Source organism: Hypanus sabinus, chromosome 8 (assembly GCF_030144855.1).
Source record: "Hypanus sabinus isolate sHypSab1 chromosome 8, sHypSab1.hap1, whole genome shotgun sequence".
Classification (NCBI taxonomy): domain Eukaryota; kingdom Metazoa; phylum Chordata; class Chondrichthyes; order Myliobatiformes; family Dasyatidae; genus Hypanus; species Hypanus sabinus.
In genome coordinates this window covers 18,785,825-18,799,746 of record NC_082713.1, presented here as the reverse complement: position 1 = coordinate 18,799,746, position 13,922 = coordinate 18,785,825, and the positions used below count along the sequence as shown (strand labels likewise).

General features: G+C 43.8%; 1 protein-coding gene across 4 annotated transcripts in view; it reads left to right on the top strand.

The window, feature by feature from the left end:
- Positions 1-13,922, top strand: part of LOC132397934 (A-kinase anchor protein 17B-like) — a 90,800-nt gene extending 76,878 nt beyond the window's left edge. For all 4 annotated transcript variants that reach the window (XM_059976757.1, XM_059976755.1, XM_059976758.1 and 1 more), the window contains one exon: positions 8,564-13,922. In XM_059976757.1, coding sequence (XP_059832740.1) covers positions 8,564-10,468 — 1,905 coding nt within the window. In that variant the 3' untranslated portion in view covers positions 10,469-13,922. The remainder of the gene's footprint in view (positions 1-8,563) is intronic.

Sequence of the window (13,922 nt, the reverse complement as noted above, 5' to 3'; positions counted from 1 at the left end):
ACTTTAGTTGATTTTTCTTTGATCCCGTTATAGTTACTGTTCTATACATTTGGTGAGTATTCCCACAGGAAAGTGAATCTCAGGACTGTGTAAGGTGACATATATGTACTTTGATAAACTTTACTTTGAACATATTTTGTAGAACAGTGAAGGGGTTTTGTAGAAATTTGTCGATCCAGAAAAAAGGATCTGGGATTGAGGCACTAAACGAGTATTTAAGGCAGAAACCCTCACTGTATTTAAAAAGCTGTTGGATATTGTTAGATTTGAACTTCATGTGACATTCAATGGCAGAGTAATTAAGTTTATTTGTCCACATCATTGCTAACGGCACAGATATGATCACTGAGCGGTATCTTAAACTCTGGAGATGTCAAAATGTCAACTGTGTATTCATTTCTATAGATGTTGCTCATCCTCCTGAGTTCCTCCAGTATTTGGAAAGTGTTGATCTGGAGTTGATGTTCTCTAGAAGGTATCTTGGATGTTAAAAATGAAGCCCAAATCTACTGTTTACGCACATTTAATTAGATATTGATCATAGTACAGATCAGACAGGAGCAGCCTGTGCCAGCATGCAAGGCAGAGAAAGAACAGTAATTAGAGCGGAGTGTAACCAAGGAACCTTTCCTAATGAAAGGTCACGGCTAAGAACATTGACTGTTTACTCCTCTCCGGAGATGCCGCCTGATCTGCTGAGTTCCTCCAGCATTTTGAGTGTGTTGGTATGGATTTCCCACATCTGCAGAATCTCCTGTGTTTATAATGTGACCATGTGCTTTTATGTTGCAAATGAATTGGGACAGTCTTCGATAAGGGACCTGTTCAGCATACAAAACTCCTGGTTCACACTTCAGCTTTACAAAGAAACTGCAGAAGTATAGAACCACATACAGTACAAATTACAAAAAATTTAAAAACGGGTGACTAGAAACATAAGTAAGCATAAAGAAAGCTGAAACTACAAGGAAAAAACGCAATAAAAACAACAATCTGGACCCTAATCCAACACACTTTATCTGATAATAAACAAGAGTCCTACTGAAGGGTCTCGGCCAGAAATGTCGACTGTACTCTTTTCCATAGACGCTGCCTGGCTTGCTGAGTTCCTCCAGCAATTTGTGTGACATTTTATCTGGTGACAGTATTTATCAGAATTGAGATTTCCCATGTGTCTGGCTCAATTTGTTTTTCAGTCTAGTGGCACTGTTACAGCGCCAGTGACTCGGGTTTCATTCTACCGCTGTCCGTAAGGAGTTTGTTCGTTCCCCCCGTGGCTGCGTGGCATTCCTCCAGGTGCTCTGGTTCCAGTGAAGTAAGGGTTCGGGTTAGTAAGTTGCGGGCGTGCGATGTTGCTGCCGGAAACACAACATTTGTGCCCAGCACAAACTTTGTTAATTTGATTTGACACCGACAATGAATTTGACTGTATGTTTTGATGCACGTGTGACAAATAAAGTAATCTTCATCTTAAGCAACACACACACACAAAATGCTGGAGGAACTCAGCAGGCCAGGCAGCATCAATGGAAGAGTAAATAGTCGATGTTTCGGGCCCGAGACCCTTCATCAGGACAGGGCAGGAATGAGAAGGTGGGCAGGAGGGGAGGAATAAGTACAAGGTGGCAGGTGATGAGTGAAACCGGGAGAGGCGGAGTGAGGTGCAGCAAAGAGCTGGGAATTGGTGGAAGAGATACAGGGTTGCAGAATGAGGAATCTGGTAGGAGGGGACAGAGGGACATGGAAGAATGGGAAGGAGGAGGAGACCAGAGGGAGATGATGGGCAGGTGAGAGAGGGAAATGGGTAATGGTGAAGAAGAGTGGGGCAGTTACTGGAACTTCAAGAAGTCAATGTTCATGCCTCTTTATCACATGATGTAATTGGCTCACAGAGGTTCATTGGGTCAGAAAGGCTTGTTACCATGCTGTATCTTTAAATAAAAAGTAAGGCTAGATCCCAGCTTGCAAGGATGTCTCTCAGCTTAGGTTTTTGCTTGGCTCTTAGCTGTTAATAAGATGTATTTGTACCTTAATTATGTACTTTTCTCTGGCAGAACTGATCTAAAATCATTTCATTCTCATTGTTTCTGTAAAACATGATGCTCCTGTAAGCTGACTCTCCGTCCCTGAAAAGATTATTTCCCCATAACCTGCAGTCGAAATGTGTCAGCGTGTCAGATGTAGCTTCTGCGGGAACCATTTTCCACAGCTGTCCCCATTTTATGGTTCCACGTTTATGCCTCAAGGACTTATTCTGACAGAAAGTGCCGGAGGGACGCAGCAGGTCAGGCAGCATCTGTGGAGAGGAATAGATGGTTGACGTTTCGGGCTGAGACCCTTCATCAGGACTGGAAAGGGAGGGGGAAGGGGGAAGAGGCTCCAATAAAAAGGTGGGGAGGGGGAACAAGTGCAAACTGGCAGGAGTAGAAGGTAATTGAAACCGGATGAGAGGGGATGAAGTAAAAAGCTGAGAGGTGATAGGTGCAAGAGGCAAAGGGCTGAAGAAGAAGGAATCTGATTGGAGAGGAGAGTGAACCATGGGGAAAAGGAAGGAGGAGGTGATCATTAGGGAAGGAGAAGAGAAGGGGTGAGAGGAGAGGCCAACTGGGGAATGAAAATAGAGAGGAGGAGGGAGGAAAGTCTACAAGTGGTGTAACCTGCAAGCTGTGGAGCAAGAGGGGACACTGAGATAAAACATGGAGATAATTAGGCTGAAATATTTATTGAAAAGAAGCCCATTTGATATCTTCATTCTGGGAATCTGATCATTTGGTTCTTCACCTCCAATTCTTTGTCTCTGGAGTTCCCTGAAACGACTCACCGAGGCTTCTTGAACAACCCCCACCCCACCCCATCAGAATGGCTGTTGTGTAGTGTTGGGTTAGTATTGTCACTTGTACCAAATACAGTGAGAAGCTTGTCTTGCTCACTGTTCATGCAGATCAAAGCACCACACAGTGCATTGAACTGGAATAAGGTGTGAAGGTTATAGAGCAGTTAAACAATAAGATCATAACGAGGTAGATTATGAAACCAAGCGCCCATCTCCTCATAAAAGAGGTCCATTCAAGAGTCCGATAACAACAGGATAGAAGCAGTCCTGTATACCTGAACAGCTTCAAGTTCCTCGGCGTCCACATCATCGAGGACCTCACGTGGTCTGTACACACCAGCTGTGTGTGATAAAGGCACAATAGTGCTCCTTTCACCTCAGACAGTTGAAGAAGTTTGGTATGGGCCCCCAAATCCTAAGAACTTCCTACAGGGGCACCATTGAGATAATCTTGACTGGTTGCATCACTGCCTGGTATGGGAACTGTACCTCCCTTAATTGCAGGGCTCTGTAGAGAGTGGCGCGGACAGCCCAGCACATCTTTAGATGTGAACTTCCTATGATTCAGGACATTTACAAGGACAGGAGTGTGAAAAGGGCCCAAAGGATCATTGAAGACCCAAGTCACCCCAACCATAATCTATTCCAGCTGCTACCATCCGGGAAGTGGTACCGCAGTCAGGACAACTTCTTCCACCAGGCCATCAGACTGATTAACTCACGCTGATTAGAGTGTATTTCTATGTTACGTTGACTGTTCTATTTATTACCAATTATTATTAGCTACTAAGATTGCACATTGCACATTTAGATGGAGATGTAAATATTTTAACTCATGTATGTAAAGGATGTAAGAAATAAAGTCAATTCAATACCTCTTTTCAGGCTTTTGTATCCCCTGCTGTAGGGAGAAGAGAGAATGGCCGAGGAGGATGGGGTCCTTGGTTACACTGGCAGCGAGAGGTATAGACAGTCTGCAGAGGGGAGGCTGGCTCCTGCGATGTGCTGAGCTGTGTCCGCAACTCTCTGCAGTTTCTTGTGTTCATGTGTAGAGCAGTTGCCAAGCCAAGCTGTGATGGATTCAGACAGAATCCTTACTGTGGTGCATCAGTAAAAATGGGTAGGAGTTGACAGAGACACCCCAGATTTCCTTAGCCTCCTAAGGAAGTTGAGGCATTGGTGAGCTTTCCTGGATTCATTCATTATCTATTTATCTTTTATCCATTTATCTGTTTGTTTGTTTATTTAGCTCTACAGTGTGGAATAGACCCTTCTGGCCCTTTGAACGGCACTGCCCCCAGCAACCCCTGACAACCCTGATTTAACCCTAACCTAATCACAGGTCAATTTACAATTACCAGTTTACCTACGTCTTTGGACTGTGGGAGGAAACCGGAGTGCCCGGGAAAAACCCACACGCTCCATGGGGAGGACGTACAGATTCCTTACAGAGGATGCTGGGATTGAACTACGACCTCTAACACTCCAAGCTATAATAGTGTCACTATGCTACTGTGTTTGGACCGGGACAGGCTATTGGTGATATTGACACCAGGGGACTTGTAAATTCTCAACCTCCACACTGTTGCTGTAGACAGGAGAATGTGCACCGCCCCCCCCCCCCCCCACTTTTCAGAGGTCAATGGCCAGCTCGTTTGTTGACATTGAGTGAAAGGTTGCTGCAATGACACCATGTCACTGAGCTCTCTGACCCATCGTTCTGTGAGATGCAGCCTACTACAGTGTTATCATCTGCAAACTTGAACATGGAATTCGAGTAGAATCAGACCGTGCAGTCATGAGTGTACAGGGAGTAGAGTAGGGGGCTGAGGAAGCAACCTCGTGGAGTGCCAGTGTTTAGAACAATCACGCTGGAGTTACTGATTTTTACTGATTGCAGTCTGATAGTCAGAAAGTCATGGGCGCCACAGTAGCATCACGGCTAGCGGAATGCTCTTACAGCTTGGGACATTCCGGAGTTCAATTCCGATGCCGTTCTGTAGGGAGACTCTATACATCCTCCCCGCGGAACGCGTGGGCTCTCTCTGGGTGCTCTGGTTTCCCCCCCACGGGGTAACGCACTGGCTGGGTTCATCGGTCATCGTGAATTGTGCTGCGATTAGATTAGGGTTAAATTGGTGTGTGGTTGCTGGGCAGCGTGGCTCGAAGGACTGCGCGGTATCACTAAATTAGAAAAAACAAAATCAAGGGTCTTGTTGCAGAGGGAGGCTCTGGAGTTTGGAGATGAGTTTTCTTGGTAATAGTATTGGAGGTGGTACTGTAATCCATAAGCATTAGTCTGACTGACATGGGAACCCATTTCAAGGGATGGACCTCACTTGGTTCCACACTCCACCTTCCTGTCCTATCAGATTCCACCATCTTCAGCCCATTGTTGCTTCTACCTATCGCCCCCCAGTTTCTGACACTATTTCCCCCCTCAGATTCAGATTCAGTTTATTGTCATTTAGAAACCACAAATGCAATGCAGTTAAAAAATGAGACAACGTTCCTCCAGAATGATAGCACAAAAGCATATGACAAAACAGACAACACCAGAAAATCCACATAACATTTGGCAATCCCCAATCCAGAGTCCGGAGAGGCTGCTGTGTATTAATATCGCGCTACCGTCTTAGCGCGTTCCCCAGAAAGGAGCTCCAAATCCTCCAGATGAAAACAAGACCAAAAACTCTGTGTTGCCATTGGAGAAATTCCAGAGGAGGTTCATGAGGTTGATTCTGTGAATGAAGGGGTTAACATATGAGGCATGTTTGGCAGCTTTGGGCCTGTACTCACTGGAATTTAGGAGAATGCAGGAGATCTCATTGAAACCTACCGAATGTTGAAAGGACTAGATAGGGTGGATGTGGAGAGGATGTTTCCTATGGTGGGGGTATCCAGAACTAGAGGGCACAGACTAGAAACTGAGAGGCAACATAGAACGGAGGTAAGGAATAATTTTTTTTAGCCAGAGAGTAGTAAGTCTGTGGAATGCCAAGTCTGTAGGTTTATTAAAGGTGGAATTTGATCGTTTCCCGAGCAGCCAGGGCATCAAAGGATACGGCGAGAAGGCAGGTGTATGGGGTTGAGTGGGATCCAGAATTAGCCGTGATGGAATGGCGGAACACTTGATGGGCTGAATGGCTAGTTCTGGTAACTTCATCCTGATGAAGGGTCTCGGCCTGAAACGTCGACAGCGCTTCTCCTTATAGATGCTGCCTGGCCTGCTGTGTTCCACCATCATTTTGTGTGTGTGGTTTGAATTTCCAGCATCTGCAGATTTCCTCGTGTTGGCTAGTTCTGGTTCTGTGTCTTGTGGTCTGCCTTCCCCCTTCCCTCCACGTTTTATACTAGCCACCTCCCTCTATCTTTCAGTCCTGATGGAGGGCCTCGTCTCGAAATGTCAACTATCCATTTCCCTTCGTAGATGCTGCCTGACCCATTGAGTTCCTCCAGCAGTTTGTGTGTTGGTCTGGATCCCAGCATCTTCAGCCTCTTGTATCTACAAGCCATTCTGATTTTGACATGCAGTCCTGTCTTGGACAACACCATAGCAGGTCCAAAACTCACTAACCCTCTCCGTACATGATGGAATGTGAGTGGAAATCAGAGCACTGTTAGGAAACCTGCACCGTGACGAGAAGTACAAACTCCTTACAGAGAGCAATGGGAGTCGAACGGCGATTAGTAATCACTGCAAAGTGACTGCGCTAACTGCTATGTTAACCCCAAAGTTGAAAGGGGATGTGTGGGGCAAGTTTTTACACTGAGATCCGTGGGTGCCTGGAACGCACCGACAGTAATTGTGATAGAGGATCTTCGATAGACACATGAGGTCCCACAGTCTTAGGCACACATACAGTATATACAGAAGCTAGGGTGCCTAAGACCTTTGCACAGTACTGTTGCAATTTTATGTTTTGCACTGAAATGCTGTCACAACAAAAAAACAAATTTCATGACATACATGAGTGATGATAAACCTGATTCTGATATGGGTCTCTATTGTGGACTGAGAATGGGAAGGGGGCAAGGAGAGGGGAGAGAGCAGGAAGCCTCAGACAGGCATTCTATAATGATCAGTAAACCAACTGTTTGGAATCAAATGAGCTGGCTTGATGTCTCAGAGCTGGGTGTGTTTGCACCCATTGCACCCACCCTTCCCTCGGTGCTCCACCTTTCACATTCCCAACATCCTTTGCTCCCAGCAGATCTACAAACTCACTCCTTGCACCTTGTTGACAAATGTAATACTGTGCAAAAGTCTTAGGCTCTCTGGCTATATACTGTATACGTGCCTAAGACTTTTGCACAGTTCCGTATGATGGGTTTCCTTTTTTGTCACAGCCAAAATCCTTTCTATTGTTGGAAGTACTTTCATCACGTACACAGAAGTCTGAAGGCACACACTCAGCGATTCAGGAACAGCTTCTTCCTCTCTGCCATCTGATTTCAAAATGGACTTTGAACCCATGAACACTAACTCACTTTTTTAGTATTTCTGTTTTTATTTGCGCTACTCTTTCTAATTTAACTATTTAATATGCACATATATACTAACTAATTCACTTATTTATATTTTTTCTATATTTATCGTGTATTGCATTGTACTGCTGCTGCTAAGTTAACAACCTCCATGACATATTTGGAGATAATAAACCTGATTCTGATTCTGCAGTGGGTTTGGGGGGCACTCCTTAAGAAAAACCAGGAGCTCTTCAGTTGACTTTGCCAGGGTTGCTGACGTTCTGAGGTTGGGAATTTGACAGAATCAGGTTTAATATCACTGGCATATGTTACGAAATGTATTGTTTTATGGCAGCAGTGCATTGCAATACATCATAAATAAACTCAAGTAAAGTCAAGTCAAATCACTTTTATTGTCATTTCGACCCTAACTGCTGGTACAGTACACAGTAAGAATGAGACAATGTTTTTCAGGAGCATGGTATTACATGACACAGTACAAAAACTAGACTGAACTACTTAAAAAACAACACAGAGAAAAAAACAACTACACTAGACTACAGATCTACCCAGTACTGCATAAAGTGCACAAAACAGTGCAGGCATTACAATAAATAATAAACAGGACCAGAGGGCAGTAAGGTGTCAGTCCAGACTCTGGGCATTGAGGAGTCTGTTAGCTTGTGGGAAGAAACTGTTACATAGTCTGGTCGTGAAAGCCAGACTATAAATTACCATAAGAAATATATACATTTAAAAATTAATTAAATACTGTCGGTAGGCAAAAAGAGAGTGAAAAAGAAAAAAAATAGTGATGTGGTATTCATGGGTTCGTTGTCCGTTCAGAAATCTGATGATGGATGGGAAGAAGCTGTTCCTAAAATGTGTGTCTTCAGGCTCCTGGACATCCTTGATGGTAGCAGTATGAAGAGGCATGTCCTGGATGATGGGGGTCCTTAATGTCAGATGCCGCCTTTTAGAGGCATCCCCTTTTGAAGGTGTCCTTGATACTGGGGAGGCTATCGCCCTTGATGAAGATGACTGAGTTTGCAACTTGCTGCAGCTATTTCTGATGCTGAGCAGTGGCCCCAGTACATTTGTGGAAATCTGCAAGAGCCTTTAGTGACACAAACCCCTAATGAAATATAGCTGTTATTGTACCTTTGTAATTGTAATGGGCCCAGGATAGATCTTCAGGGATGTTGACACAGTGGGTGGACAACTCACCATGATCTCACTGTTTCTGTTTCTTTGCAAAAGGAAATGATTATCCAGAAGAGCCAGCTTCCTGAGAGACAGACTGTGAAGTGTGACCAGAAGAGCGAGGGGTGTGAGCGTGCAGGAGGCAGTGTACTGAAGACACCTGAAGGAGATACAACAGGGAATATGGGCTCACAAAGGGTGAAGTCAGAAGCATGGAGGGGGGTTAAGGCGCATGTTGAAGATTTTGATGGAAAGGTGCAGATATCGCTGAGTGGAAAAGAAGAGCCTTTGTTTCCCCAAGGCCCCAACTTTGCAGCCAGCTCCCCACCGCTGGAAGAGTGTGGTTTTTCCAGTCAGATCGCAGCTGGGGAAGAAATATCAATGCCATATGAATCCGCGTCACTGCAAATTACGGTGACACAAGACTGCAACGCACACCCACAGAGCTTGCACGCACCTGGCCATGAAAACTGCTTGTGCAACGGATATTCACGGAAGGTTACTACTGTCGACCACCGTCGTCTTTATGAGCACGGGGATTTTCTCAGCTGCTTGCAGAATTACCATCAGCATGTTAGGCCGTCAGATCCCAACTGTGCGAGTATCTGCTATGGTGCTGGCAAGGCTGGGGACCACCCAGGCTGGTGTAGGACGGTCTCTGAGAACGGGGAAAGCTTTCAAGTGCATCTGAGGAATACGTCGAGTCCTCCTTGTATTGACACCAGCAGCAAAAGGCAGAACAGGTGGCCAGATAATGATTGTGACTGGAACTACAGATGGACAATCTCGGTGAATGAGGCTGGGGTGCAACGGAGAGCCTTCAGTGGTAGCACCAGCCCTCAGCAGAAGGAATGCAAGATGCAGTTCCAGGTACACTGGAAGGATGCCAGGAATCAAATAGATTTTGAGGAAGATCTTGCTAGTGCCTACCAGGTTCTTTTAAAAGATAGTGTTGTCTTGGGTTGCAAAGAGGGGAGGTCAATCAGCCATCCTGAACATCCAAGAGTAGAAGTAAAGAACTCAAGGAGACCTTCCAAGGAACCATGGAGGAACCCCCTTAACAACTGGAAAGTTTCAATTACAAACTCTCAGAATAACCTGGTTCAACAAAGACGAAAGGAGGGTGATCAATACAAGGATGTAATTAACCAGCACAACAGCCTTTTGAACTCCCAGTACCAAGCTGAACCATGCTGTACCAAGAAAGAAAGCACGAATGAACAGAGTAGGGCAAAAAGAAAAATGGAGCGCTTACATGAAGAAAATATTTGTGAGTTTGGTGCTGACGTTGATTGGTTAAATTGCAAGTCAGGTTTTCATCACAATTCCTCAAACCAGGAGTTTAATAAAGCGTCTGAAGAAAACAACAATGTTCAAGCCAGGCACAGGAGTGACCTCAAGTACTCTTGGAAAGAAGGTAAAAGCAAGTTAATAGAAGAACCTAATAATTCCGGCAAACTTTGCTTTGGGCACCAGAGGAACGACTTATGGAAAGGGAAGATTGCAGGAGAGATTCCTGGAAAAGAGTTGGTCTTGACTAATCAACTTTGTAAGGTCTTCAGTGAGGAAATGAAGCATAAAAAGCCAAGAACAGACTCAAAGACCAAGGTTATTTCTGAAGCCAGGAACAATAAAGATATACAGAATCCTCTGGATTCTAACAGGGATTTGAAAACTCACTGGAAACACGTGAAAAGTGAACGTTTAGATGAAGACTGCAGTTCTGAGAGATGCTTTGCTAATCACCCTGCTTTGCCTGGAGATCGCTCATCTTGTGAGACAGACTGTGGGCTTGATTTGGGAGTCAATGGAACCCAGACGTACTTTCACACACATTTTGCTAATGACCACAGGCTTTTCGATGTTAACGTACACGAGCAAAAGATGAAAAAGTATGAAGCTGATATGAGCAAATTTGATCACTGCAGGTGGCCAAAGGGGGATGAGTGCAAATCAAAATAATTTGGTGTCTCTGAGAGCAACAAACATCACTCAGCATTTATATCCTCCTTAGTGTAATAACACAATCAGCCTCCTTTATCTAAATACTTTGTAAACATTTCCATCTGATCTTGTAAGAAAATGCAGTTAAATACTATGGTGTCTTTCTAAGCCAAATATTTTTGATTTGAAAATTAAATGTACCTTAGGTATGAATATTAGCTGAGTAAATTCTAAAGTCTCACCTGTCCAGTAGATTAACAATGCCCCTTTCTTGCTGAACTGACTTAAATGGCCTAATCTATAATTTAGAATCAACACACGAGTGAGAAGTTCTTCCTAGATATTTTGCAACTGAAGAAAAAGGAAATACTTTATGTCCACTCAGTGGCCACTTTATTAGATACTTCCTGTGTCAAGTAAAAGTGCCTATGGAGTGTGTGCTTGTGGTTTTCTTCTGCTGTAGCCCATCTGTCAAGGTTCAGAGATGCACTTTTGCACACCGTTGTTGTAATGCATGATTATTTGAGTGATTGTCACCTTGAAGCAGTCTGGCCATTCTCCTCTGACAAGGCAGAGAACAGCCGCTCACTGGATGTTTTTATTTGCCTATCGCACCATTCTCTGCAAACTCTAGACACTGTTATGCATGAAAATCCCAGGAGATCAGCAGTTGCTAGAGATACTCAAACCACCCTGTCTGGCACCAACAACCATTCCACAGTCAAAGTCACTTAGATCACATTTCTTCCCCATTCTGATGTTTGGTCTGAACAACAGCTGAACCTCTTGACCACGTCTGCTTGCTTTTATGCATTGACTTGCTTCCACATGATTGGCTGATTAGATACTTGCATTAATGAGCAGGTGTACCTAATAAAGTGGCCACTGAGTGTGTGTTTCCACAAATTAAATGGTAAACTGCCTTCTGCTGCCACATCCCCCAGTCTGTGTGACTGGAGGAAACTAGGCTTGCCTCACCATCTCACTTCAGGTTGAGGGACTGTGCGGTGCTTGTGTGAATGACATTAGTGACAAGGTAATTCATTGTGTCAAGCAGTACGAGGACATGGAAAGAGCTACAGACACTTGGTTCCATTCCTTCTGCAGCCAAGTCAAAGATGCTGCAAGCTGTAACGGAACTGAGAACAAAAATTACAATTATGTTCTTGTCTCCCACGTAATCTCTGAGGATTTCTTAATTCTGACTCCGGGCAACACACTTTCCCAGTCTTGTATTTTACTTTGCAGGTAAATTTTTCCACTCAGTTAATATAATGGGGCGGCATGATAGCACAGCTGTTAGCGTAACGCCTTACAGCACCGGCGACCCAGGTTCAATTCCCGCCGCTGCCTGTAAGAAGCTTGTATGTTCTCCCTGTGTTTACGTGGGTTTCCTCTGGGTGCTCTGGTCTCCTCCCATATGCTAAAGACATACCATTTAGTAGATTAGTTGGTCACATGGGTGTAGTTGAGGGGTGCTGGCTCGTTGGGCCATAAGGGCCTGTTACTGAGCTGTATCTCTAAATAAATAAATATATATATCCTGTTAATTTATCTTGACAATCTAGTTTGTAAGGGTCATAGGGAACTGCAGCATAAAGACAGACCTTTCAGCCCATCTGGTCCATGCCGAACAATTATTCTGCCTAATCCTATCAACCTGCAGCTGGATCATAGAGCTCCATACCTTCCCATCCATGTATTTATCCAAACTTCTCTTGTATTGAAATTGAACCTGCATCTACCATTTCTGCTGGCTGCTTGTTCCACATTTGCACCATCCACTGAATGAAGAATTTCTGCCTCATGTCTTCCTTAAACATTTCACCATTAAGAACATAAGAAATAGGAGCAGGAGTCGGCCTTCTGGCCCATCGAGCCTGCTCTGCCATTCAAAAAGCTCATGGCTGATCTGTCCATGGATTCATCTCCACTTACCTGCCTTTTCCCCGTAACCCTTAATGCCCCTACTATGCAAAAATCTATCCAACCTTGTCTTAAATATATTTACTGAGGTAGTCTCCACTGCTTCATTGGGCAGAGAATTCCACAGATTCACCACTCTCTGGGAAAAGCAGTTCATCCTCATCTATCTTTACCCCTCGTGATTTGTGAATCTCCCCTTATTGTTCTGTGCGCCAGGGAATAAAGTACTAACCTTTTCAACCTTTCTCTATAACTTATGCTCCCAAGTTCCCAAACATCCTGTAAATTTCTGGTAGGCCTTCAATCTCACCAATGTTTTTCCTGTAGTTAGTTCAAATTTAGCATATTGCCACCCTACACGTGTATGCTGCCAGATGAAACGATGTTCCTCCGGACCAAAGTGCACAACACAATACATATAAATAATAAGGTGCATTTACGACACAATGAAGTGCTGCTGGTGCTTTGTATGTGATGGTGGCAGGGAGTTCTGTAATCTCACAGCTTGGGGAAAGAAGCTGTTTTCTGTTATTACAGTTCTTGTCCTAGTTCTACAGTACCTCCTGCCTGATGGTAGGCAGTCAAAGAGCTTGTTGTGTGGATGAGAGGGATCATTGACAATGCTAAGGGCCCTGCGTATTCAGTGCTCTGGATAAATGTCTCTGATGGGTGTGTGGGACCCTTCTTGATATTGCTGGCCTTTTTCTTGCACCTTCTCTACATACCTTATGTCCTGGATGGTGGTAGACTGTCGCTGGTCATGCTGAAGGTTCTTCTTTTTAAATCTGCCAATGAACATCAGATCAAGTGTGCACATAGGTTTTACACTGAATATTGACGTCCCTCCCCCACATCACCAAGCAATTGAAAGTAGCACTAAATTCAATCCAGTTGCTGTGGTATAACGAGGATTTATAGTAATGTTAATAATTATATAGATCGTATACTACAATCCAAAGAAGAAATCTGTTTTGGAGTATTGCATTTCATTTTCAGACTCTGATTCATTTGGGAGGTTAAAATTCAAATTCAGAATATTTTCCCAAAGTGGATTTCTTTCACTGTGATTATATACAGATAAATACTTAAATTGTGTTGGTATCAGGAAAGGCCAAACATGATGCAGGCCTGCAAAGTTCAGGTGGAATTCTACTTAATACTTGAAGGCCTAGTTGCTGGTTGGTAATGTTTTCTAATAAAATGTTAAAACATAATATTTGGGAACTTAAGAAAATGTTGTACCACAAATAATGTAAGATGAAAGTACCTTGAAATTTATCTGATTTTGACCATTACATTTCAGCTAAGCTATCTTTGCCAGACTCATAGGTATATTGCAAATGATTTGCAATATCTCCTGTTTTGTTCCATGAGTGTAAAAAGAAAGGGGTATTGTGCTTATTTCCTGTAAAATCTTTTATCCATTCATTCTGTATGTAACATTGTACTGCTGATAATGACCTTGGTGACAAAACTCCAAGGATTGATTACGTGAGAGTAGTTCCTACCGAATTCTAATTAAAGACAGCTTATTGTTAAATTATTA